The sequence below is a fragment of the Vigna unguiculata genome, chromosome 8, assembly GCF_037176805.1.
Source record: "Vigna unguiculata cultivar grain cowpea cultivar isolate G323 ecotype 2 chromosome 8, ASM3717680v1, whole genome shotgun sequence".
Taxonomy (NCBI): domain Eukaryota; kingdom Viridiplantae; phylum Streptophyta; class Magnoliopsida; order Fabales; family Fabaceae; genus Vigna; species Vigna unguiculata.
The window spans coordinates 34,664,187-34,692,071 of NC_140799.1; the positions used below are offsets into that span (position 1 = coordinate 34,664,187).

Here is a 27,885-nt window from a genome sequence, read left to right on the forward strand (position 1 = left end):
CTTAAATAGTTGTGTATCAATGTAACATTTATAATTTTATCCAAAAAAATGTATTATTATTTTTCAGTTTTTGTGAAAAAATTATACAAATATTTATAATTCTTTTAGAAAAATTACACATTAAACAATAATATTTTCTCAAATACAACTTTTAGAGTAAAACACGTTAAAATTATTATGTAATTTTATTTCTATATTCTTATTTATAAACATGCTTAAAAGAATTGATTTAAAAAACTAAAATTACTCTCGTCCACCTAAAATAAATAAATAAATATATATATATATATATATATAATCTTCATTTAAAATTTAATGTCAAATCTAAGTGGGGTCAGATATACCTCCAAAGTGAAGGGAATCCAAAACAACAGTTACCAAAATTCTGCTAGCTAGTCAATTTTCCTGTAGCGTTTCGTTGCACAGATGGATAATGCTATAGTGACTGTCCCCACGTTAGAAATAAGCCATAGAATCATGTATAGTATAATTTATGTATTAAACAAAATTAAGAGTGCACAGTCATTATTTGGTAAAAGTAAAAGATTAAGAGTATTTATATGATCACTTCAAAAATATAATTTATAATAAAAATTTTGTGAATCCATGAATTCTGTTCGTATTGATACTGAATAATTTATATAGTACCTTACGTTAATTTTCAGCCTAAATTCATGTAGTGTGTTTAAAACAAAGTCGCAAGAAAGTGTCATTAAAAAAGACATTATAACAACTATGTCTAATGTCAACATAGACGCTATATGATTGATTATATATTGAGGATGTAGATATATGTATACAAAAATTTAATTTGGAAATTTGTGTTGATGATACTGAAAGTGTATTTGGTAAAAATTGTTTCTATGAGGATTATGATTTAACAGCAACGTTACTAATCATATCAATTGAGTTTTTTTTTTTTCTATATTTGTTTAATTACAAACAAGGGTTATATTGTCAATTTATTAATTTACATGAATTAATTTATTATATTCAAATTAGTGTGCCATATGTAATTAAGTAGCCGTTGCTATTTTTAAAGATAAAAAAAGCTTAAATATCACTTACATATGAAACAAATTCAACAGAAACAAAATACCCACAAAAAGATCCTAATTCTGTATTTTATAATAAAAAATTGACACGCTTTTTTTTCTTCATAAAGGATATTTTATATGTTAAAAATTATATTTTAAAATCAATAAATAAATAAAGAATGGTACAATAAATTTTCATACAATACGGAAAGATGTATGTACAATCACGAGGTACATTAAGTAAATCGTGAACTAGGTGATATCAGCCATCAATTATGTTCCATCAGCTGAAAAAAGTTCAAATACGATCATGTTACAAAATCCAATTTGAAAAAAATAAGAAAAGAAGCGAAAAAGAGTAGAAACTTTACAAAATCCTATTTGAAAAAGATAAGCAAAGAGAAAAAGAGTTGAAATTTTAGCTATTTGAATCAAGAGCAAGAAGTGAGAAATAAATGAAAAATTTATAAATTGTTTAATTGATGGGAGAAAATAATTTTTTTTAATTTATATATTTAGAAAATGATTAAAGTATCATTAATTATATTAAAAATGTTAAAAGTATTTTATTACCTACTATTTGCATTTAGCCTTACTAATTGAAAAATAATATTCAATTATCTAATATCTGTAGTGTATATAATTTTTAAAAATAACTTGAATGTAAACATTAACTTTTTGAAATATAAAATAAATATAAAATGAAAATATTAGTGTAAAATGTTTGAAGAAATAAAAAGTAAAATGAAAAAGAATAAATCAAAATAAATTCTCTTCAAAACTTTTAAATTTTGTGACTTCTAATAAAATATCAGCCTATTTATTGAAAAATATTAAATGGACTTTAATTTGTATTGTGATTTAGAGAAAATATTAAAGTATCAACAAGTAAGGAAAAAATATCATATTTAAAATCTTTTAAAATTACTTAAAAATGTATTAATATTATATTGTTCAAAATAAAAACTATATAGCTAAAATTTCGGTTATTGTCACAGATTTGAAGCTCTTTTTTATTATCAATTTAGAACTGATAAACTAATTGATTACAAAATTAGAAGAAAATAAATTAATTTTATAACATATTAAAAAACACTCTTCTTCTTCCATTGATCAAACACTTTTATAAAACATTATTGTGTACCTATTGTAGAGAAAACTAAATCCAAACCAATAAGAGAATCATTCCTTCTATTATTAATTCTGTTTATTACTACAAGACATGCATAAGATAATAGTTGCAATGGCAACAAATCAAAGTGTCATCATTATCATGACACACAATGTCGATTTTCTTTTCATGTGAGTTTGTTATTCATGTTGAGTTTCAACCAAACTTTATATACCAAGTTGCATACGAAGAGTATTAAGTTGCAACTAAATTTTGAAGCTTTGACATTGAACCTACGTCGAAAATCAACACCATTGAATTAGACAATTATTATTTATCGGTGCATCATTTTAAATACATCACAGTTATTTCAAAACATTAAAAATTAATGGTTTAAATATATATTTGGTCCTATTTTCATTTCTTTATTTAATTTGGTCTTCATTTTCGTTTTATATGCAATTAGGTCTTCATTTTTGTCAAATTTTGATCAATTTGATCTTTTTACTAACGGTATTTAAATAGTTAACCTTTTGAATAATACATGTTACGTGTCAGCTCTTAGTTTTTTTTGTTTTTTTATTTTTTTTTTAATTTAAAAAAAAATGTCCACAAGTCACAATTGTACCACATGTCAATGTTAGTGCCATGTGTCAATGTCAGTGTCACATGTAAGTTTGTGGTTATATTATTTTCTTTTGTTCAATCTTGTCTCTATATTCGTTATTTTTTGTTCAATTTAGTTTATACATTCGTTATTTTTGTCCATTTTTGTCCCAATTTTGATTAAAATGAATCAATTTTGTCCCTTTCATATTGACACCAAATTTAATATCTTTTATAAAAATTATACTAATCCTTTTTCTAAAATAGACATTTTTATTAATTATTTTTGAAATTAAATTACCTTACACTTGTCATAAAGCAAGGTTCTAAAATTTAAAACTAAATAAGAGGAGTTCGTGAGCCATGTTTCAAATTAATATGAAATTTAAAAATGCAATTACTTAAAATTGTCTTATATTTTGCTTTAAGCAACATTATTTAAGAAAGATCATGAATGTCTAAGAAGTATCGGTTAAAGATTTCACATCAATTATGTTAGGAATGCAAGTGTGAGTCTAAATTTTCACATTGGTTAGAAATGAGAAAGTGAAACACTATATAAGTATAAAGACTCATAAACTCATTGTGTTAAGGTATTTGGTTGAGAGTGGTATTAATACCTTACTTGGTTGGGCTCAGGTCTCATTGGTGTTGTATTTCCACAATGAAACTCCCTTATCATTAACTGATTTTCATGTAATTCGTGCCTTTTGTGACAATTTTATTAATAAGAAAGTGTACTTGTCACAAAATTTCATCATTAACAAACTTCAAATTATATAATTATTGTGATAAAGTAACTAGGGGCAATATAATTAGTTTCTTCAAAAAAACCTATCAATATTATTTACCAATCATTTGTTACAAACATTAATATTTAATCTCAAAATTTACTAATTACACTTGTCACAATATATTTCCTACAATTTTTTATACTAGATTAATTCTTCTTACAAATTTGTAACTATTTATTAGTTCTAATACCTTAGTGTTGTTGCTCTTAATTGGTATCTCATATTAGTGATTGTTCTCGTTTTAATGTTTATATTTACACTTGATATGACACTTGACAAATTTAAATGAAGAATTGTACATATTCTTAAGAATAAGAAACCATCTTAAAAATACAAAAGAGCAAACAAGGAAAACAAGCCTTAAAGATAAACTTAAAATCTTATTTCCATTATTCACTCACAATATCTTAACACAAAAGTAACAAAACAAGGGCAATGGTGAAATGTGATATAAAAACCTTAATCACACACATTTATTGTACATAAGAGGATTGTGTGAAATGGGAATAAGACTAGATTCGTTTTCCTTCTTGAGAAGGCTCTCAAAGCTTCAATCATTTTTAGGTTTTCCTTGTTTCCATTTGAAAGTTCCCAATTAAAATGGTAAAGTAGTTGTGCTAGACAAAGTTCAATGCTAATTACTCCAAAAGAAATGTCAAGACATATTCTCCTTCTAGCACCAAAGGATATGAACTCATGAACTCTTTATAATCAATTGGACTATACATGAATGTCTCAAGATAAAACTTCTCTACATCATTCTAATACTCAGGGTCTCTTGCAATTGCTCATGCATTCACTATCACTTGTTGTCTATATATCACTAAATTTAACACTTCTGCTTCTCTTGTGAGCATATTCTTCTTAGTTTCCATATGGTGCGGTGACAATGTCACTAGAACCATAACACATGATGTTTGCACCAATTTGATGGGGTCTTTGAGCAAATATGACATCATAGGTTTTCAAGACATCTTTGGCCACTTTTGGTGATGAAACCACATGGTTGATGCCTCACCAAGTTTTAGGTGCATAAGAGGACCATATTTTTTAGCAAGTTCTCTCAAGCGATGGTGAGATAGAAATCCAACTAAGTGGTGTAAACTTCCAATGAGAGGTAGCTTCCATGGCCATGGGGAAGCTTCAATGATTTCAATGAGGTTTTATATATTTTTTCTATTTTTAGAAACTATGAAACAAAAAGTATGAAACTCCGTAAATATAAAAAAAAGGGTAAGAATGAGATGAAATGATGATCCACTTTGAATTTCTGTGGCAAAATGAACTTTAAATTCAACTGAATATTTCAAGATTAATTTTGTGAACTAAAATTTACCATCACTTCTACATCTTAATTTGACTTTTATTTTCTAAATAACTTGAGATCACAACCTAACTTACCTTAAAACAACTCATTATTTTCATTGTTACATTAATTTAATAACTAATGTAAAATAAAGAAAAAAAATATGCAAACCAACTAATATAAAATAAAATAAATAAAGTTAAGTAAATAACCTCCATAATTATAATTTTTACTTTTAGAAATCATAATGTGAATCAATTATTTACTAAAGAAATATTTCAAGGTACTTGTAAAGAAATATTTCACAAGAAAAGAAGTAAGACCAACATAATTAAATCAATTCATAAAATTCATAGTACTAAATAAATATTTTTCAAATAAAAAATAAAATATATAGTTAAATATATTTTTAATCCTAAAAAATAAAATTAATATTTGTTTTATACAAAATTTTGATATATTTTAGTCATTTTTCTTACATGATGGTGATTTAGAATGTTATTCAAATAAGAAAGTGTCTGACTGTACAAACAAATCAAATATCAATCCTAACCAATACGGTTTTTGACACTACATAAAAATTTAACACATATCAAAAGTAATTTTATAACTAATATAAATAAAATAAAAATCCAAAACAACTAATATAAAGTAAGATGAAAAAAAAAACAGTTAAGTAAAATAGCCTAGGTACTGTTTGTATAACTTTTACTTTTGAAAATCATAATGGTAATCAATTTTTCAATTTTGCATGTTAATTTCCTTTATTTTATCTTAATAGGACTGCAAAATCAACATTAAGGATTTCTTATTGATTATACAATAATTTCGGATCTAACAATCAATTAATTTACCCAATGAAAAGCAGGTGGTTTTGTTGGTTGACCGTAGACAAGTGATTTTGTTGGTTGGCTTGTTCATTAACAAATCAATGAGTGTATTTGGGAGAATGGTTGGCTCTACTATTCATGTTGTGAACAAAGATAGTTATTCAAGAAGAAAAAAAAAAAAACTGATTAAAAATTTGAGCTCAGATGTCTCACGAGTCGCTTAAAGAAGAATGTAGAATGTGACAGGGTACTACTGTACCCCACACCACTGGTGCTTTTTGTTTTGTACATAATATGTGTTAGGAATCCAAGTGTGAGTCTAAGTCCCACATTGACCAGAAATGAGAAAGTCAAGCACTATATAAAAATAAAGACCCACAAACCCATCGCCTTAAGGTTTTGGGTTGAGAGTAATAAAGACCCATAAACCCATATCAAAATCCATTTCATGACTAATATAAATAAATAAAAAATATCCAAAACAACTAATATAAAGTAAGATGGAAAAACAAAAACAGTTATTAAATAACTTTATAAATATATTTAATAGAATTATAATATGAAAGAACTACAAAAGTAAAAACATAGAAATTATATTAAAAAAAAAGAATAAATATTACATGATTATCCTTATGTAGAATATAGCTGTAAAAATAATACAATACATTGTAATCTAAACAACATAGCTTTATTTTCACAATAGAAAATGAATCCATCTATATGAAACGATTATTTTGGTTAAAATATGTTTTTGTTGTAATTTTTGTCAAGTTTTATCAAATCAGTCCTAATTTTTTTTAAACTCAAATAGGTCCAAATTTTCGTCAATTTTGTTCAATTTAATTTCTTTTTGCTAATACTGTATAAATCATTAACGATCATGAATAGTGACTGCCATATGTCACTTTGTGGTTTTTATTTTAACTTTTTTTAATTTTTTTTAAATGTCCACGTGTCAATCTAGCGGCTTGTCACGTGTCAGAATCAATGTTTTATATTCAATTTGTTTCCTATATTCTTTAGTTTTGTTCAATTTAGTCCCAATTTTTTTTAACATGAACAAATTTTGTCACTCTCTCGATTGAGACCAAATTTAATTTTTATATTAAAATTCATATTTTTTATTAAATATTTTTATTAAATATATTAAAATTCACATCATTCTAAATTTTATAAAAAAATTGAATTTTATCCCAATTTTGAGATGGACAAAATTGCTCAATTTTAAACAAAATTGGAACTAAATTGAATGAAAATAATAAATATATGGACTAAATTGAATATAAAACATTGACTTTGACACGTGGTACAGTGCTGGGTTGACACGTGAACATTTAAAAAAATAAAAAAAAAACAAAAACAAAAAAAAAAATCATGAAGTGACACATGTCAATTATTGTTTATGGTCGTCAGTGATTTAGATGGTGTCAATAAAAATAGACCAAATTGAACAAAATTGACGAAAATTGTGACTTATTTGAGCACAAAATCAAAATTAGGACTGATTTGATAAAACTTGACAAAAATCGAGAAAAAAAATGTTTTAACCTAATTTTTTTATAGTAGCTTAAGGGTTAGAGGATTGGTGAGAAAAACAATAGGAAAGAGACAAATGCATGGAGTAAGAGTGGGAAAGGAGAAAGTAAGGTTAACATGCTATAATTACTTTAAGTTTTTGCTTGCATGAAGTCAAAGTTATAAGGCTAAAGTAACCTATTCATTATGAATGATTTTGTGATAGTATATTTGTAATAGTTATAGTTTACGTGTCATTAATTGTTTTTCTTTCCATATAATTTGTGATATCTTTTTAACATGTTAGAATATAGTCGTTATTGACTTGAATCACTATCAAACTCCAATTTTTTTATAACAATTATTGTGATAAAATAGTAGGTGACAATATAATTAATTTCATTGTAAGATTCATTAATACTATTACTTCTCATAAATTTTAGAATTTTGTCATAAGTGAAAGTTCAGTCATTATTGTTGCAAATTTGTCACAATCTTTTTAGTCATAATAAAGTTGTTTTGGTATTAATTGGTATTTCATAATGATTATTTGTCTACTTCCAAAATCTATACTAACATTACTATACCACCTGACTAAGTTAAATGAAGAAGTTTACTAATCATTTTATTAAAGATGATAAATACATGAGGGAATAATAAAATTTCACATTAAAATACAACAAAAGAAACAAATAAATCAAGACTCTAATAAGGAGGGTATCTTCTAAAAAGATAAACTTCACATCTTAATTCCACCCCTGCACAATAGCTTTAACACACAAGTAATATAAAAAAAAAGGGAACTTGGACAACGGTGAAATGTGATATAAAAACCTTAATCACATTCATTTATTGTACATAAACATTTTTTTCACACATTACAATGACTAAAATTTAATTAAGGTCTGATGAAATAGGAAGACGATTATGAGAAATGGGAACTAAGATTAGATCTGTTTTCCTTCTTGAGAAGGCTCCTAAAGCTTCATCCATTTCGAGGTTTTCATTGTTTCCATTTGGAAGTTCCCAATTAAAATAGTAAAGTAATTGTGCAAGACAAAGTTCAATAGTAATTACCCCAAAAGAAATGCCAGGACATATTCTCCTTCCAGCACCAAAGGGTATGAATTCGTGATGGTTCCCTTTATAATCAATTGGACTATCCATGAATCTTTCAGGATAAAACTTCTCTGGATCACTCCAATAATCAGGGTCTCTTGCAATTGCCCATGCATTCACTATCACTTGGGTCCCAACAGGTATCACATACCCTTTTAGCTCACAAGTTTCTCTACATTCCCTTGGATGAAGAAGAGGGAAAGGAGGGTGCAATCTCAATGTTTCTTTGATCACTGCTTTCAGATATTTTAGTTCCTCAAGTGATTCTTCATTGTCGTATCCTTTGCTACCAAAAACTCTTCTAACTTCTTCTTGAGCTTTGGCCATTACTTTTGGATTTTGCAGCATCTCTGATATTGCCCATTCTATAATTGCAGACGATGTATAAGTTCCACCACCAAAAATGTTCTGCAACAATAAAATTAGTTCAAATTTATTAGCTTTCGAATTTATACTTGCATGCACAAAGATGTTGCTTCTATGTGCTTTTGTTTACTTAATGTTATATTGACATGAAATGAAGATGGGTTCTAAATCCTATAATATGCAGTAACACAAACAAATGGTAACCGAAAGTAATGCAAACACTCACCATCATTACAGCCTTGATGTTGTCTATTGTCAAAGGATATTCGAGGGAACCTTGATTTCTAACATTTAGAAGAACAGAGAGGAGACTATTAACCTCCACTTCACCAATTTTTTGTTCTGCCTCGCTAATGATGTTTCCAATTATTACATCATATTGTTTGTGCAACTCCTCTAGTTTAGGTTGTTGGCCACTAAGCTTATGAAGCCATTTGTGAGAAGGGAACAAGTCAAGAATAACTAAACTTTCGGCCATTTTCACAAGTTTCTTGACAATAGAAATGAACTCTTCTTGATCCTTGCATTTTTCACCAAAAGTCGTCCTTCCAACGATGACACTTGTCATGGAGGCCACTTTTTCACTGAGGTTCACACAAGAACCTGTGTTGGTCTCAATATATCTTATTAAATTCAACACTTCTTTTTCTCGTATCGATCGAAATGATTTCACACGTGCAATGCTTAGAAGCTCTTGTGAGCATATTCTTCTTAGTTGCTTCTAGTACCCTCCATATGGTGAGGTGACAATGTCACTGGAACCATAACACATGATGTCTGCACCAATTGTATGGGGTCTTTGAGCAAAGATGGCATCATAGGTTTTCATGACATCTTTGGCCACTTCTGGAGAAGAAACCACAATAGTTGATGCCTCACCAAGTTTTAGGTGCATGAGAGGACCATGTTTTTGGGCAAGTTCTCTCAAGCGATGGTGAGGTAGAAAGCCAACTAAGTGGTGTAAGCTTCCGATGACAGGTAGCTTCCATGGTCCCGGGAGGTGCTTCAATGTTTTCGCTGAGGTTTTGGATCTCTTTCCCACTTTTAGAATTTGTGAAACCAAAAGGATGAAACTCACTGAATATAGAAAAAAGGGTAAGAATGAAATCAAGTGATGATCCATTATGAATTTCTATGGTATGTGAACAATCTGAGAATGAAAGGTATATATAGAACTTTTGTTCCACACCATATCATCATCAATAATGGATTGTTGTTGAAGATATTAAAAATACTTCAGTAAGTTTTCTACTGAAGATATTAGCTTCCTTAGTTGAACTTTCTACACTTTTAGGTTTGAAAACTAATAAATCTGTCAAATACATGTTCTTTCAGGGACCACAATTATACTTTCTTTTTATTCATGGGTGCAAGTGATATGGCAGGTTTAAAAAACATTATTATGATATATTTATAGATGATTCAAATAACATTTTATCAAGATGAACTTTAAATTTAAATTTTCAAGATTAATTTTGTAAACAAAAATTTAAATCACTTCTACATCTTAATTTTACTTTATTTTTTTAAATACGGTATTATACACGTTTATTTTAAAAAAATATTAATTAGTTTTTAGTTTCAACAAATTGAGGTCCAGTTCTTTTCTAAGTGATATATGTTTTTGAAGAAGAAGATCCTCATTTATAATATTTTTAAGTTTAAATCAACATTAACGATTTCTTAGTGATTATACAATAATTTCGAATCTAACTTTCAATTAATTTTATCAACGGTCCAGAAATCTCTAATGGGGTTTCATAATAAATTCCGTTCCTATTCAATAAATTATGGATATGCCAACCCATGAACTATATTAAATATTAGAACGTTTTGCATTACTTAGTGATAGAAAAATGTAGTTAGGGTGAAGTCGATCGTACGTGCGGAATCACACTCTTAAGCACATGGTTTTCTTCGTTGGCTTCTTCATTAACGAAGTAATGCTTTGTTGGATCACTCACATTCGAAATTATTAAGGAAAGAAAAGTTGAAATCAAAGAATAAAAAAATATATATTGAGCTCTGATGTGTCACGATTCGTCTGAAAGATCAGAAGAGTGTGATAGACACAACCATCACAGAGAACACAGTTTCATCATAGCTCAGGTGCACCAGCCGGGAATCGAACCCGGGTCTGTACCGTGGCAGGGTACTATTCTACCACTAGACCACTGGTGCATTTTGTTATTAAAATTTAATGTAGTTTTTTTATTTTGTTAAACCTTTCTCTCTTACGCCAACAACATTTACTTTGATTTCTTATACACCTTCCATTTGACATGATCGTAAATTATGGGTTAGTAGAAAATAGTGTAAATAGGAAAATTACGAAGAGTGAAGCTGTTTGATGATTGAATAGAGTATACATGATGTATAGATATATAGTTTTGTGTTTTATAAATCTCTTTTTATTAAAAAAAACTTTTTATATATTATGAAAGATCTATAATTGAGATTTGTGAAACACTGTAAATATATATTATATGTTTATGTAATGGTCTGTTACTTAATGTTTAATTTGTAATAGTTTAACTTAGTAGTAAAAATCTAGTAAAATGAGATATTACATAATTAATTAAAATACACATAAAATGAAAACATAAAATAAATTAGAAGATTTAAAAAGAAAATAAATTTGAAGATCAATATATCTGTTAAGAATTAAGTTAAAACAGATACAGCAAAATTATATTTAAGTCAAAATAAATAAAAAAACTGGCTTTTAAATTAGTGCTGTACACGTTTATTTTAAAAGATATGTTTTTGAAGAAAAAAATCCTCATTTCTAATATTTTGAAGTTTAAATAATTTTGATTATGCAATAATTTCGGATCTAAGTTTCAATTAATTTACATATATTAGATATTATCACGTTTTGCATTACTTATATAATATTTACTTAGGATGAAGTCCGTCATTCGTGCGCACGTACACCTTAGGCACATGATTTGTTGGTTGACCTTAGGCATGTGGTTTTGTTCGTTCTCTTGTTCATTAATGAGGCAATGGTTTCTTTGGATCAATTATTGTTGCTGTGAGTTATTATAGTTGAGACTAATGAAAGAAAATTTTAAATTAAAAAGCAAAATAAAATAAAAAAAAATCTTTGAGCTCACATGTGTCACGAATCCTGGTACTTTTGATATTAAAATGCAATCAAAACAATATATTTAAAGTATTTTAGTTAATAGATATTGTGAACAGGGATGATAAAATAATGTACCGTCTTTATTTGTTAAAAACTTTCCCTCTTCTAATCAGGACGTCAACGGAGCGGGTAAGGTATGGGTAGTAGCTTCCACGTACCCAATCCGCTGGATAAATATTTGTCCTGTACCAATATATATATCCGTCAGGTATCCGTTAGGCGGATAGTCGCCTATTTTTTCCATATCCGCGGGTATCCACGGATATCCGTAAGTATTTACAAAAATATTTAAACAAATAAATATTTAATTATAATTAGTACTTGAATCAACAAGTCCACTTTCTTCGATTGATTCCTGACAAACAAACAAATAAAAAATCACTAACAATTTATATTGTAGTTTATTTTTGAATAAAATATTAAAAAAATTACTAACTTCATCAATTTTTACATCTTGCAATATTGTATAAAGTTTCATGTTGTCCAATTTTAATCTAAAAGAGCCTGAAAACATAAGAAGTTCATTAAAAATTTCTAACAATCACTTAATTAAAATATCTAAGTAAAAGTGTTAATTTCATTATCTTTCATGTTGATCCATAATTTGTCTTGGAGACACATCAAAACTTAAGACTAGACATGTTTTTCTTATTGAGAAAAAATTCCAAAGCTTGAGTGATTTCAAAATTTTCCTTATATCTATTTGGAAGTTTCCAACTAAAATAATAAAGTTGTGTTCCCACTACCAGAAAAATTAATACAAATATTCACCATTAAAATCTATTAAAATCTATAAATATGTCACTAATAATATTTTGTACTAATAATAAAATTGTCACTAGAAGTTATGTGACTATTATACTTGTCACAATAATTTTAAATTATTAAACTTCAATTTTATTATGCTAAAAGTAATTATCACATATAATGATATACAATAATGACAACAATGAAATATCATAAAAATATAAGACTATGATGATAAATTAATTAGCACTAGTATATTATTTGTAACAGTGATAATAACAAGTTATTATAAATATATAAGACAGTGAAAATAAAGTATTTGTTACTACTATTAATTTTAATAATAAATATTATTATTTTATTGGCAAAATTTATGTAATTAGTTATTAATTACTTTTAATTATTATTAGAAATTATGATAAGTAGTTTCTACAAATAACTATCATATTGTAATAAACAGACAAAGTATATTTAAAATTTGAAAATAAATAAACATAAAAAGATAAAACATGAAATATAAAAATAAAATATTCATCAAAGCTAAAATATGTAAAAATATATGTAAACATGTACATGTCAAATAATACTTAATTTTAATTTAGAACAACTACATTAAATAAGTAATTAAAAATTAAACAATGACAATATTTTCAAAAATTTCGACCCTGTAAAATAAAAAGAAAAGTTAAATCATTAATATTTAATAAAAATTAATTAATAATATATTAGAAATGTAAGATGTAATCTTGGATATAATAATTATAAAATTTAAATATTAATAATATAATCACTAAAAAATTAATTATTTTTAGTTAGAATTATATTTGATATTTATGGAGGTTTGAATCCCGATTAAGGATGTTTCCAGCGGTTCGTCATTCTCGAGAAGAGTCAGCACTACTAACAAATTGGGATTTCTAGTAACACCTATAATTAGTGCAATTTATCGTTGGTTCAGAAGATCCCTGTTATTTCTTGGGGTTTGGAACCCCTGTTATTTTCTAAGGTTTGAATTATTGCCTGGGGTTTAAAATTCTCATTACAGCTTGGGTTTTGAAATCCTTATTACAGCTTTGGGTTTGAAACCCCCGTTACTCACAAACCTCATTATGTATACAGTCATGTTTAAATATTTTTAAGTGAGGGATTCCCATTTGATTCGTTTTGTATATTTTAATAATACATAAATCCTAAAATGAAAGAAAACTTATAAAAGATAAGAATTTTAAATTTTTGGTATTTACAATTTGCGTATATCATTCATAAAGGGAAACACAAACAAAGTCTACGATTTTAATACCAAATAATGTAAATGACAAAGCGTAAAAATTAAAATTAGTAAGTCATTATACCGTCATTTGTTCTAAATTAAAAAAATAGACGTAATGAAAACTTAAAAAGCATTATTGTAATATGGTGTTCAATTATTTTTTTCCGTTAGGAATACTTCCTTTATCACATGCGTGACATAAAAAAATAATGAAAATTGATAACTTTTCAAAAAATGATATAAAGCATATATTAATTTAATCAATATTTAAATATTACAGGTGATGCATGACAAAGTAAAATCATGACATAACTCTCCTAGATAATTTTGCACCAAAAATGATCCATTGTCTTCATTTCATTGACTTGGGATTTCAATTTTTCCTTTGTCTTCTGCTGTTTTAGTTGATTCTGAATCCAAATCACAAGCATCAAGGAGCACACAGTAGTAATTTTAGTTGACAACTCTCTCTATTTCTTTTCAGTTGTGATGATAAAAAAAATTCTATTTATTTATTTATTACTATTATTTTCTACAATATATTTATAAAAATTTAGAGGTAAAATTATACAATGATATATAATTATATTTAAAATATTCATATATATATATATATATATATTGTATGCATCTTATATCTACACCGTTTAGTACATCTTATATTTCATATACTAGAAGAGGAATAAGTGTTATTTATTTATAGTTTTCCCCTCATATACTGGCTTTCAAACAAGTGGAGGGAAAAGGTTATGAATAGGGTTCACTTGGACTGTTGGAGGTAAATAGAAGGTAACTCCGATTTGTCCTTCGATGACAATCGGCGCGTTCGGAGCAGAGAAAAAAGTAATGGTAGAGTTTCTCGTTCCCTGAAATGTTATAGAATTATTCATTGCATTGGTTTGCCATGCATTCCCCGGGAAAACAGCCACAATGTCGACGAAGAAGGGATCAGACATGTTTGGAGCGGCCATCTATGAGAAGGTTATAAAATTTTGTTTTTCACACACAATCATAAAATAGGAAAGTGAGATAAATACCACATAAAAAAATACAGTATATCATAATAAGATAAAAAGAAACGAAAATCCTCCTAGGTCCATAAAACTGGATTTTATTATACTTTATAAAGATATTGATTAATTTTGTAGTGACTAGTCAGGATAAATGAGTTCATGAGTAACTCAAGAACATCTCATCATACTAACTCGTTTAAATCCCCAAGGTCATACCTCCAACTACAATAATGAAATCTTTATTTATCATAAATTTTATTTCAATATTAAACCATATAATTATATAAATAAATAGGATCAATGGATAATTAAAATAGATATAAATAAATAAAAATGATCAGTATGTAACTGGAGATAAATATAAATAAGTAAATGAGAGTAAATATAAATTGAGTAAATAGGACTAGTGCATAACTAGAGATGAATATCAATAAATAAATAAATAGGAATGAGAACTAAATATAAATTAGAATGAGGTTAGGGACACCTCACTTATAGAGATAAAAAAAAATTATGAACAGATAAAAAAAATAAAATAAAATGATAGATGTCTCATCCCCTTGCCTTAGTTATTGTGAAAAATTATACCAAGGTTGTATGAGACTTTAATGATATATAATTTTTTTTCCTCTTTCTTTCTTCTCTCTTTCTTCTCTCTTTCTTCTCACACACACAACTCTTCTTTTCTATTTTTTTTTCTTCTCTTCCCCTGCATTCCCTCACCACCTATTTATACTACTTTAAACAATGATTAGTATTAGTTTTATCTGAACTAAATTCTCTCCCACACTGTGTCAGTTACGATACTAACTAAATATTCATTCTTGATATTTCACCTTCAGATAGACATGCATTTAATGTTATTCTTTCCATGCTTACGTGACTTTAATAAATCTGTCAGAACTTGAAACAAATAAGGAAGAAATTAAATTTAGCATATCGATTGGATATGACATTCATAAACTTGATAATAAACAAGTCTTGCACAAACTTCAAAATAATATTCCCTAAAAATAATGAAATTAAAGACAACCATTTCAAAGAGCCATAAATGTTCTATGAACACCAAATTGAGGAACAGTTACCACATAAAATACATCAACTTATCATATTATTTTAATAAAACTCTATACTCTGAATATAAGTTTGGAGCATGTTGAGACAACTGCCAAAATTAGATTATTTCAATATTCGATTATAATAACAATCAGATTTTGTTTGGATAAGTTTGTTGAAAAGTGATTCTAACATAATTTTGTTTGAGTGCAACAAAAAAAATATATCAGCTTTTACATAAGAAAAAGTGTATGTACGAATCTGAAATGGGAGAAATATAAATGAAAATAATCATAAGCTACAAAATTTCATATTTGTTATTAGTTGGATATTAATTCTTTCATATTAATTCCTTCAAGTATATTCATAAAAACAACAATGCAAAATGATTTAGCTTTGTTCGTAGTACCAATGCAAAATGTTTAACCAACTATATAAATGCTTTTGAAATTTCTTTACCATACATTTCACCTAGGGGTGGCAAAACGGGCCAGCCCGGGCCATTTTGGCCCGGCCCGCCTGTGGCCTACCAAAAATGGGTCAGGTCGAGCTGGTCCGTCACCAATAAACGGGCTGGATATTGTAACTCATCCTGTCTTAGGATAGGCTGGCGGGTCGGTTCGCGGGCTGACCTGTCTTTTTTTTTTTATTTTTTTATTTTTTTTAACTTTTTTTAATTTTTTATAAATTTTTGTTTATAAATATATTTTATATATAAATAAATTTATTTATATAATATAAAAAACGTATTATTTTTTAATTATTTTTAATTTTAAACATAAAGAAATTAAAAATAAATAAAAAAACGGGTTGGCGGGCTGGTCCGTTTTGGCCTGCTAAACTAGCGAGCTAGGCGGACCGGGTTACAGTGGGTTGACGGGCTAAAAATTTCAACCCGGTCCGCCCTTTTTTTGACAGGTTGGCGGGCCAGCCCAACTTACCTGACCCATTTTGACATTCCTAATTTCACCCACATTTCTCAAATTGTCCTACAAAATGTTAAGATAAAATAATTAACATTTAAAATATTTCATAATAATAAAATACAAGTGTTGTGAATATGATTAGACCAAATATAAAGTAAAATTAATGGTAATATGACATTTAAAATGTCAATATATGAATCAAATTGATACCGATTATAATAGTGATTTATGTAATTTTCAAAAAATACATTATTCAAATAACGAAACATGTTTCAAGTTGTTAAACTAAGCAGTGACGGATCTTCACCATAAATTTTGGGGTTGCCAACATAATATACTCAAAATTTATATATTTTTTTATCATTTCACTAATACAATAAAAATGAATATATATTTTAATATAATTATTATTCTAAAAAATTGCATATACTAAAACATAAATTATTCTTTTTCTCTCTTATATTATTTGAATCCATTAATAATTAAATCAAAACTATAATTTAAAGTTATTTCTTTTTTAAGATAATTAATCATATTGTGTGGATGAAATTATCTTCTGTTTCATTTTGAAGTCTTATTTTTAAAAATTATTGCAAAAAAAAAATATTTCAATTTAAGTAAAATGTATTTTCTATTATTAACAAAAATTGACATAATTCAAATATTATCGATGAATTTTTCAAACTTAAATGACTAAGAACATCAACAATAAAACAATCAAGTTAAACTTTTAAACTAGTTTTCTCAAATAAGCAAGTAAGTAAAAAAATCATTATAAATATTTTCACATTTCTTCAAATTTTTAAATTTAATAGTTATTTGAGTTTTATTTCTAAAAAATATTTTTAATACTCATATTTTAAAACAATAAAAATATATTATTATATATTAATAAATAATGTATATTAAAATAATTAAAATATATTAAAATATATTAAATAATAAAAAAAATACGTTATTATATTATATTATATATATATATATATATATATATAAGAAAAATAAAAGTATAAATAAATATTATGAAAATCCCCTGACCACAACTAAGGTTCGCCATTGAAATCAAGGTCTTGTTGTCTACTCAATTTAAAGTGTTCTACCACTGAGAAAAGTACTTTTTTAATTTATTTTTCATATATCTCACTTATATTCTTTAAATTATCTTGTAAAATATTAGAAAAAATAATTAACACTATAGATATATTATAATGTCAAGATAAAATTGTTATAAAGATGACTCAATCAAATAAATTAAATTATATTATAACACTAAAGTAGTGGCCCATATAAAATAGTTACATATAACTTAATTTTAATTGATTGATACTTAATTTTAAATTATAATATAAAATATTTACTTAATTTCGCTTAGTTTTAAATTAAGAATAATTATACATCATATGTAATCATAAAGATAATAGATAGGATCAATGTAAATAAAAAAAATTAAAATCTAGTGTTTTCAAATTGTAAGAAAAGTTAAATATTAAGCAAATCATATTATACTATTTGGACAAACTAAAAACAAAAGCTGAAAAGCTGAATAGAAGTTTGTTTATGTTTAAGAAAATGTGATCGAGGTAATATATTGTTGCAGAAGTATAATGTGGTGATTATTATGAGCAAGAACCAAAAAGAAGAGAAAAAAACAAACAAAGTAGAAGAGAACATGGTGTGAAACTTAATAGAATGCAAGCTGAATAACCATATGAAGCAAAATGAAAAGTTGAAAATGGAGGAAACAAAAAATAAAATAAAAAAATAAGAGGCAGAGCTCAGATGCGTCACGAATCGTCTGAAAGATCAGAAGTGTTATAGACTCCTCCATTACTTCGAACACAGTTTCTTCACAGCTCAAACTGCACCAGCCGGGAATCGAACCCGGGTCTGTAGCGTGGCAGGGTACTATTCTACCACTAGACCACTGGTGCTTTCGATAATAAGATACAATCAAAATAATTTATCTTAAAGTATGGTACAAAAAATAATGTAGTGTCCTTATTGGTTAAAACCTTTTCCCTCTTAATGGATTAATCTTCGCCAAATTTAGTGTTTTCTTACACCTTTTATTGGACATAATTAAATATGATAGTTGGATTGACCAGGGGCGAAAAGGAAGAAAAAAGAGGTCAGAGACAGAAAAAGGTTGCACGCGATGGGAAGATAAATATAAAAAACGAGGAAAATCATCTCTATTGTGAAACATCTTCTAAACTTTTTGGTCTTAAGTTAAGGAAACACAAAGAAGCATTATTACCAAATGGTTATTGGACATTTCGTTACCTTTTTCTCACCACAAAAATATTAAAACTTTTACTTTATATTTTGTTTCTTTTTTTCGTATTTGTACAATTTGGAAACCTCTCTATCGACATACATCCCTCATTATTGGCAACGTTTGCAGTAATTGTAAATTTTGCTGTTGCAATTTCCTGTAGCCAAATTGGATGAGTGAGTGGATGCACATTTTATAGGGGTGCAGAAAGAAACATCCATGTTTCTTCTACATAAAAGTGGGCTTTAAAGTGTGGGCTCTGTAGTGTGAGCATGGTAAATGTCTCTGATTAAAAAAAAGGAGCATTTCTTCTTGCACTTTTCTTTTCTGCAACCCTATAAAACCTATAAACCCAAGATTATCCCTCTTTAAAATAGGTAAGTTGGGTCTAACAATTTTATGGAGGCAGGAAGAATAAAACAGAGGGGTGCAGTAAGAAAAAGCCCTGGAATTTTTGCGTCGGCTACTAGAAAGTTAATAACGTAGCAACTTTTTAATATTTATTCAATAATACTGCATTAAAATACTTTGGGGCTTCTCCATGCACCTTTAAAGAATTCTTCAACATCCTGAAAATCTTTCAAATTCTCACATTGCTCCATCGTAAGGTTGAGAATCCGGGTCGGTCTAGTCTGTTTATGTTCGACTTGCATTAGGCCTATACATTATAAATTGAGTTGAGCTGTCTCATAGAAAAAACACATATTAAAATATGTAACTCGCTCTGCATTCCTTTTGGTTATGGGTCTGCAGGCTGACCCGCATTTTTGGAACATCATAATTTTAAAAGTTAATTGCCAACATTTAAATAATTTTAAGGATACAAAAGTTGCACATGCATTGATCAAATTAATTTGAAGATAAAATATTTCATCAAGACCATCGAAAGAGAGTAATATTCTACAAGCACAACAAAACAAGTCTTGGACATGAATATTAAGGATGCAAAGCAACCACATCTCATAGATAAAAAACAATGTAATAGTCCAATAGAAAGTAGTCCAAAAATAGTCCAATAGTCCAATAAAAGATAGCTCAAACTGTCCAAACTCAAACAATCCAAAAGAGTTTTGTTCTTGTATGGAACCGAGTTGCCTCAAGAGTCTTAATTCCTTTGTCTCTTCTTTGTAGGACTCCCTTAAACTACTACTTAGCGATGCAATTTGACACTCAAGTTAACGAGGCTTAAATCTTGCTTGTAAAAGGATATATTCAAAGATGATCCTTATCTTGGGTACCGAATGCCTTATCGTAACTATCATCACATTCATTGTGGCCCCTTACTCGTCCCGCATTGCCATTACTAATAAAAATCCCAAATTACCCTTTTCTCTTATCTTGTTAACACTGCATGTTATTCATTGCACTAACTTAAACAAGGAGAAGTGTCTCCAAACTTTGTTTGTGAGGATCTCGTCAAGTTGTCTAATTAATATAAGTTTATCATTTGATTACACACCAGTCAAATCTTGTAGAGAACTATTAAAAAATTTTAAAACACAATTCAACTTTCTCTTATTATGTTTTACTCATTTTATACATGTTACAATTATGTCCAAATGGGTGTGTGCAAAACATACACACAAAATATTACGTGTTTTTCATCTAAAAGATTGTGGTTGCATTCACATGGCTGTAAAATGTATGCTTATGTATTGCACGCGGTTTGACCATAAGGCTCTTAGCCTATGGTTTGGGTTTGAACTCTATGTTGGGTGTAACATCCTGTTTTAATAGTTTTTACGCTATCAAACAAAACATATTATTATGATAATTTAAAGCAGATGATAGGAATAGGCTGGTATAAAGTATCAATACAGTCATCCAAAAATAACCATACATGTACTGTCTATAAACACAACCTACATTGAGAAAGGTTTACAAAACACCCAACCATATAAGCAAAACATAGGACATATACTACTGCTGGATCGCTCACGTCACCATTCAACTCCTATCCCAGAGGGGTGTGTCTTCGCCTGCACTTTTATCTGCTCACACCAATTGTAGGCGATCATTGCAAAAGAGAAAAGACAAAAAAAGAAACAACACATGCAAGAAGGGTAAACTAACTTAATTAAGAGAAATCATGCAGTTTATTAATTAGACATCAATCAAGGCTTATCACATTTATTAGAATTATTCAAACCACCACAACCATAACACACATTCATGATTCTAGACTCGATATCCGGATTATGTAAGAGACATTGGAGCTCTTGGTGGCTTGCACCTGTGACGGTTCCCAAACTCTGCAGAATTTTAGGCACAAGGGGTTATCACCCAACCACTCTCAGGGTAAGTCCCATTCGTGTCTATGACGGATCAGGTCCATAGACTAGGACCTCTTGCTACTCCTCCCGACATAATCCATTATACTCTATATGAGTTTTAATGGTTATTGGAGTGTCAAGATACCACCAAAATAAGTCCTCATGTCCTTACATTCACTAAAACCTTCCTCTTTAGAATTTCCCTTGAAATCCTAATTCAATCACATTCTCTAATGAACCAAATTCACACAATTCCATCACGTATACTATCATTCATAAAACTCAAGTACAAAATAGACAAATATCACATCAATTCACTTAGTATAGCTTCATCTAATCTAAAATAGAGAAGTAATCAAATTCTGCAGTGAAACTCGCTCAAGCTAGAGGATCTCGCCTAAGTTAGAGAGTTGTCTCGCTTAGGCGAGTCACTCTCGCCTGGGCGAGACTCCAAACAGAGAGCAACCCCAAAATTTGAGCGAATTCTCGTTCAGGCTAAGTTGTTTCGCCTAGACGAGAGTGACTCTCGCTCAAGCGAAACCAACTCGCCTAGGCGAGACCTCGCGCAGCAACAAGGGTGAATTTCTGGTATTTTCGCTCAGGCGAGAGCTGCTCGCCTGGGCGAAACCATCAGAATTTCAATCTGTTTTCACATGCAAACCACACAGTTCATGCCAAAATCGTAATTCACCACACACAATTGTTTCCACTCATCAATCAACACCCAAATCATGCAATTCTAGCCCTAATCAACAATTTTTATCCGAAATTAGAGTGAAAGGTTAGCTTCCCTTACCTTTTTTTTAGTTAATGCTTTGGTGAAATCAACTTTAGAGAAGCAATGTAGAATCCTTTAGTTCAACCTAAAGAATTCATCACCAAGACACAGGGAATGAAGGAACCCTTGATTAAACCTAGAACAGAAACAAAATTTCGAGCTTAAGCTAGAATGAACCCCAAAACGGTAATGGAGACTTACCTAGAAGGAGGGGAGCCGAGAGTGGAAACAGTAGAAGGTCCTGTTGAAGTCACTCTTCCAGAATTTGTTCCAATTGTAAGGAAAGGGATTTAGATGGAGAGTGATTAAGGATAACTGTGTAGAGAGTGGTGGTGAGGCAAAGAGAGAAGAGACAGGAGTGGAGTATATGTGTTTGAGTGTATATGGAATGAGAAAAGAAGGAAAGAATAAAAGGGGGTATGGAGCCAAAATTTAAAAAAAAAAACATGTTTCTAAGAGTTGTTGGAAAAGTGTATTTTTTTTAGTTGAATTATGGATGAAGGTTAAATTTTGCAAGATGTGTTTCAAGTATTAAATGGAGATTTACTTATAAAAAGATTTTATGACACTCAAATAAGTAAGAGAATATTCAACTATAAGATTATAAATAGGATGAGAAATAAACTCACCCTCACACACGTATGTTCTTAACCTACCTTGATTTTGAAAGAAAATATATCGATTAGTTGATCACATATATGATTAATGTTCATCTTTTTAAATTAATTATGACATAGAAATGACTTAAAAAATATATATGTTGTTCCTTATTAACATAATCGTCCATGTTTTAAGAATTTACTTTTTTTTTATAATTTACTTAACATTTATACAATTATTATTTTGTACTCTACTTAAAGAAAATATACCTGTAATTATTCTTTTTTATTTGATATCGAAGGAAAGAAAATAGAACTCTTTTTAATATTTAGTTAATGATTTTTTATCAGCAACATAAATTTATAATATCATATTTTTATTGTATTATTTTTACGAGAAAATTTATTAAATAAATATGGGAGTAGTCAAAATATGAGAATATTCATTATTTAAAAAAATGAAGATATTTGTAAGCAAATATATGTATGAATTTATATATGAGGTATGAAAATAGATATAGACAAATCCATATCTCAAAACCCATGAGTATGAAATTCTTTTGAATGCTAAATAAAAGCATTAATTAATGTATGATAGAGGGATTGATGAGTTTGAAAATTAAAATAAAAAAATTGATAAGAGAAACGCCACTGTAGTAGTAGTAGCAGTATTGGTATCAACAATGGAAGTTGTTTTAGCAGAGAAGGCACACGCGCAAAGAATGAACGGTCACGATCGTTTGTTCTGTGTTTGTAAGGGAATCAATGAGTGGCGTTGGATGCATCTGCATGGGGATCCATGATTTCGAAAGAAACCAAACAAGTAGTAACAACCTCGCGTGCATATTATTTCTTTATCGTTTCATTGTTTTCTTCAAACTTCGAAACCCACTTTCACTTCATTTTTGGTACTGGTTTGCGCGTGTCCCTTCCTGCTCTGCATGTACATTTACACGCACACCTTTTCTCTCTCTCCATTCTTTGAAGAAAATCTTTCAGTTTTTTGAAACAGTACAGATTAAGATTCCCTTTCCTGCTTCTCTCACCTTTCCCAAACACCCAGAACAATAATAAAATAACACGCTAATAATGAATAAACAATGACTTTCTCGCGTTTCGCACGAAGCCAACACTAACACACACGTACGAAGAAGGTGTGTATTCGCTCAAGTTTCAAACTTTCAAATGTCAGAGACAGAAGATGGTGGCACTGAACTCCAACTGAGAGAACTTGCAACCTTGTACTGTTCATCACTATTCCTCCCACTACACTTCCACTTTTCTGGTTAGATTTTGGCCCTGCCTTCTTGCTTTCCTTTGAAACTCAAATGGGTTTTGCCTCTTTCTTTTAGTGCCGTTTTTAATTGTGTTGTGTTGTGAAGTTTGAATACAACAATGAGTTTTTTAGGTGTTGAAATGTGTCTTGGGAAACATTTAGGCTTTATGCTAGCTATTTAAAATTTCAAAATAAACAGATTTTCTTACATTTTTTATTCTGGGATCCTACTTGCCACCACTATCTGGTGTTTGTGCCTGGAATCTTGGCTCTGGCTGAGTTATTAGGTGTTTGCAATGTGGTTTTCTAACCACATTTCATCGAATGCGCTTTGAGTGAGTGTTTTGCTTCTTTTTATCTGGATTTGGTGAAGTGCTTACTTGTCTGTTGAAGCAAGGATCACTGCTGGATCTATTTGTATGAACAAGGTTTGATCTTTTTTACCATGGACTGCTCAGATACTAAGCCAGTGAAACCCAACTCCAATAACATATCAGAAATGGTCTGCAAGTTTGCGAAAGTTTGTAGATTGAAGTCTATTGGGGTGTTTTCCTCTGAAATCCCCAATCTCCCTCACTTCCACAGACCCATTTGCAATGAGACTCCTTTGAGTGAAAACAGTAATGAAGAGGGGAAATGCTATCACCAGAAAGTGCATCCCCACCCCATTGAAGTGCCAGCCAAAGAGAAGGCTTGTGCTGGTTTGGAGGTGACGAGGAAGATATTTGATGCTGTTTCAGCGCTGAAATTGGCATACCTTCAGCTTCAGCAGGCGCATATCCCTTATGACCCTCTGAAAATAGTTGCTGCTGATGACCTGGTTGTTGCTGAGCTTGAGAAGATTTGCAAGTTCAAGCGCGAATACACACAGAAACATTGCAAGAAAGCAAGGTTCAATGCCTCTCGTTCTGCTCCCTTAATGGCTGAAATTGTGGCCAAGGAAGCACAGTTGGGGAAGCTTAAGTCTCAAAACAGTGCCAAAGATTCTGAGATTGTCCGGTTGCGGCGCGAGCTGCTGGATTTGGAGATAGGGAATAAAAATCTCACTGAGAAGATCAAGCAGATAAGTTTGGAGAAAAGGAGAGCGGGTGTTTTGAGTGTTACTGAGTTTCAGGATGTCTTCAAGGCTGCTTCAAAGTCCATTCATGATTTTGCAAAACCAATGATTAGCTTGATGAAAGCTTCAGGTTGGGACCTTGATAGGGCTGCAAGTTCTGTTGAGAATGGTGTTGTTTATTCCAAAAGGTGTGACAAGAAGTTTGCTTTTGAGGCATACATTGCTCGCAGAATGTTCCATGGTGTTGCGTTAATATCTTATGATGTGAGTGATATTATGAAGTTTGATGACCCTTTTGATGCACTGATGGAGAATCCACTTTCAGATTTCGCCAAATTTTCTCTAGCAAAATACCTTCTGGTTGTGCATCCCAAAATGGAAGAGTCATTCTTCGGCAATTTGGATCACCGAACGTTTATAATGAGTGGCAAGCACCCTAGAACCGAGTTCTATCAATTGTTTGCTAAGATGGCAAAATGGGTTTGGGTTTTACTTGGATCTGCTCGGTCCATAGATTCTTCAGCAACCCTATTTTCCGTGAACAGAGGAAATGTGTTCTCCAACTTGTACATGGAATCTGTTGAAGAAGAAAAGGAGAGTGCAAAGCTTTCAGATGAAGAAAGAACGACCCACAAAGTTCAAATCATGATCATGCCAGGGTTTAAGATTGGAAAGATGGTGGTGAAGTCCCGAGTTTATGTGTCAAAATATTCAAGCTAAATGGTGGCCTTTTTAACTGGTAATTCAGCTAACAGAACCACATAAATTTTGTACTAGAGTTATTTGAAATGCTAGAACCTCAACCACCAGCTCTGGTGTTGTAATCTTTTCTATTAATTAGAGACCTGATATTGCTAGTAGTTACGGTGGTCTTAAATTTCCTTACTGTTCTGTATTTTCCCTTTTAACCTTTCAATTTTCTCTATAAACTGTAAATAGGTGTTCATGTAAAACTGCTTTTCATGAATGCACTTTATTTTATTCGTAACAGAGTGAGAGCATGGTGTTATTGGTATATTTAGTATCATAATGTGTCTTCATAGTTAAAATGCTAATCTTGATTATTGCCAAAAAGACAAGAAGCAAGGATTCAGTTTTTCGAACAAAATCAAGATTCTGATCTATGTAAGTCCATAGGTGTCTGAGATAAATAAAGTCAAGATGGATCATTCCATAAAAGGTTTCATATAAACTACTACACTTATAGATTGCACACATCCAATTTTGTGGGAACACTGAATTGAAAATTAATAAATCAATATCTATTTACTCTCACACTCTCTCCTTGTGCCTTCACTGGGAACTGTTACTGTCCCCAGTGTCAGGAGAAAACAAGTCCTTACAAAGCTCTCCATAAAATCTACTAACCAAATCAATGTAGACAGGACATTTAAGGTTCTTCCAACAATACAAAAGTTCCTCCACATCCATCAAGTCCCTAGTCTTCCCTTCTTCCACAATCATCTCCACCAAATAATTCTCAAAACTCTTGCACGCATCTTCCACCTCTTGCCTCGAACCTTCTTCACTTTTCTCCACCGCACAAACCGGTGTAAGCGGCGAAGGAAAGAGTGGAGTTTCATGAACATTGGAGGGACTCCTGAGTCCTTGCACTGTGTCTGTGTGCTTAGATTTCTTTGGAGAACGAAACACTGACTGTAACAAAGAAGACATAGTTGGTCTTTTAGGGGAGGCCTTAGGGAATGAGGACTTATGAGCACGGAACTTGAGAGCTCTTATAAACACAAGCTTCTTGGGTTTAAGTCTGAAGAAAAATAGTAGCCTTTTGCATGGGTTGAGAAGCTTGGATTTAAAGACACCCAATGCTTTCCCTTTCATCTCTAACAAGCAAGAGAAGAGTGTTGTTGAAGAAAGTAGAGTGCTTTAGTTCAGTAGCGTTGTGTTTGTTGGAACCTAAGTTGTTGTTAACTCGGAGAGAATGAGGTTGTGATGTTGGGTAGAGAGAGAGAAGTGTATTGGTGTGTTGAGAGGGTGTGAGGTCTTTAACAAGTTGTGCTAATTGTGTAGTTAGTTGGTGTGTGTGGGTTTCACGTCTTTCAGTGATGTGGCATTGGATAGAAATGGCATAGCAGTAGCATCGATATGTTACCACACAACATACGCGTTAAGGGAATGAAGCAGTGCTGTCTTTAGCTGTACTATGAACATTCATTTGAGGAAAAAAACATTTTTCATTTTAATCTCTCTCATGTCATGTATATAGTGTTTCAACAATGAATATAGTAGGATTCTGCATTGTTCTGACTTCTAGTATAATATACGCAAAACATGAGAAAATAGTGTTAATAAAATATATTGGTTTGATTGAAAAACATTCTAAAAAATCTTAAACAAACGCACTTGTGCTTGTAATGATGTGTTTAGCTTTTATAGGAAAGGATATTAGGTGATAGAATATTAGAATTAGTGGAGCTGGTGGGTAAAGGGAATTTCGGCTTTGTCTTCAGTGTTGTCTCTTATTTTAGTTAGTAATCTTGGAAATGAATAAAAGGTATGTTGAAAACAGATAGGCTTTTACTTCCTGTACCATGCACCCTTTAAATTTCTTTTAAAAAATGACTATTTTACTTTTTGTAAAAGTGACTTTTGGATAACATATTTTTGAAAATTTTCGAAACAAACTTTTTAAAATAAGACTTTTAGAATAAAATATCCAAAATGCATGAAATACTTTTAGGAAAAAAAATCAAAATAGGATTTTCAGAACAAAAGTTTTGGAATGTATGGAATATATTTTGGAAAAAGATATTTCAAGATAA

The 27,885-nt window shown here is 29.8% G+C and overlaps 3 protein-coding genes, 4 non-coding genes and 1 pseudogene across 7 annotated transcripts; 1 reads left to right on the forward strand and 7 right to left on the reverse strand.

Annotated features, from left to right (window-relative positions):
* Window positions 1–7,798: 7,798 nt before the first annotated feature.
* Window positions 7,799–9,807, reverse strand: LOC114193045 (desmethyl-deoxy-podophyllotoxin synthase-like). Its single transcript, XM_085665223.1, has 2 exons — window positions 8,911–9,807; window positions 7,799–8,726 (listed from the first exon to the last, which is right to left on the reverse strand). The coding sequence occupies exons 1-2, from the start codon at window positions 9,250–9,252 to the stop codon at window positions 8,094–8,096; spliced, it is 975 nt and encodes a 324-aa protein (XP_085521349.1). The 5' UTR covers window positions 9,253–9,807; the 3' UTR covers window positions 7,799–8,093.
* LOC146884434 (premnaspirodiene oxygenase pseudogene) lies at window positions 9,406–9,807 on the reverse strand (annotated as a pseudogene).
* An 897-nt stretch (window positions 9,808–10,704) lies between these two features.
* LOC114195750 (small nucleolar RNA snoR114) lies at window positions 10,705–10,791 on the reverse strand. Its single transcript, XR_003606580.1, has one exon. It is a non-coding gene; the product is annotated as a small nucleolar RNA snoR114 (small nucleolar RNA).
* Window positions 10,792–10,794: 3 nt separating this feature from the next.
* On the reverse strand, window positions 10,795–10,865 carry TRNAG-GCC (transfer RNA glycine (anticodon GCC)). The gene has a single exon. It is a non-coding gene; the product is annotated as a tRNA-Gly (tRNA).
* Window positions 10,866–18,618: 7,753 nt separating this feature from the next.
* Window positions 18,619–18,703, reverse strand: LOC114195752 (small nucleolar RNA snoR114). The gene has a single exon (XR_003606582.1). It is a non-coding gene; the product is annotated as a small nucleolar RNA snoR114 (small nucleolar RNA).
* A 4-nt stretch (window positions 18,704–18,707) lies between these two features.
* TRNAG-GCC (transfer RNA glycine (anticodon GCC)) lies at window positions 18,708–18,778 on the reverse strand. Its single transcript has one exon. It is a non-coding gene; the product is annotated as a tRNA-Gly (tRNA).
* Window positions 18,779–23,646: 4,868 nt separating this feature from the next.
* On the forward strand, window positions 23,647–26,093 carry LOC114193543 (MYB family transcription factor). Its single transcript, XM_028083379.2, has 2 exons — window positions 23,647–24,057; window positions 24,507–26,093. The coding sequence occupies exons 1-2, from the start codon at window positions 23,958–23,960 to the stop codon at window positions 25,823–25,825; spliced, it is 1,419 nt and encodes a 472-aa protein (XP_027939180.1). The 5' UTR covers window positions 23,647–23,957; the 3' UTR covers window positions 25,826–26,093.
* A 154-nt stretch (window positions 26,094–26,247) lies between these two features.
* Window positions 26,248–27,200, reverse strand: OFP17 (ovate family protein 17). Its single transcript, XM_028085637.2, has one exon. It carries the CDS (start codon window positions 26,942–26,944, stop codon window positions 26,399–26,401), a length of 546 nt encoding a protein of 181 aa, XP_027941438.1. The 5' UTR covers window positions 26,945–27,200; the 3' UTR covers window positions 26,248–26,398.
* Window positions 27,201–27,885: the final 685 nt, after the last annotated feature.

Excerpts from the sequence above, each read along its gene's own strand:
- LOC114193543 (XM_028083379.2), top strand. The coding sequence starts at position 23,958 with ATGTCAGAGACAGAAGATGGTGGCACTGAACTCCAACTGAGAGAACTT. Across the intron at positions 24,058-24,506 it reads ACTACACTTCCACTTTTCTG|ATACTAAGCCAGTGAAACCC; the intron begins GTTAGATTTTGG and ends TGGACTGCTCAG.
- LOC114193045 (XM_085665223.1), bottom strand. The coding sequence starts at position 9,252 with ATGACAAGTGTCATCGTTGGAAGGACGACTTTTGGTGAAAAATGCAAG. Across the intron at positions 8,727-8,910 it reads ACATCAAGGCTGTAATGATG|AACATTTTTGGTGGTGGAAC; the intron begins GTGAGTGTTTGC and ends TTATTGTTGCAG.
- OFP17 (XM_028085637.2), bottom strand. The coding sequence starts at position 26,944 with ATGAAAGGGAAAGCATTGGGTGTCTTTAAATCCAAGCTTCTCAACCCA.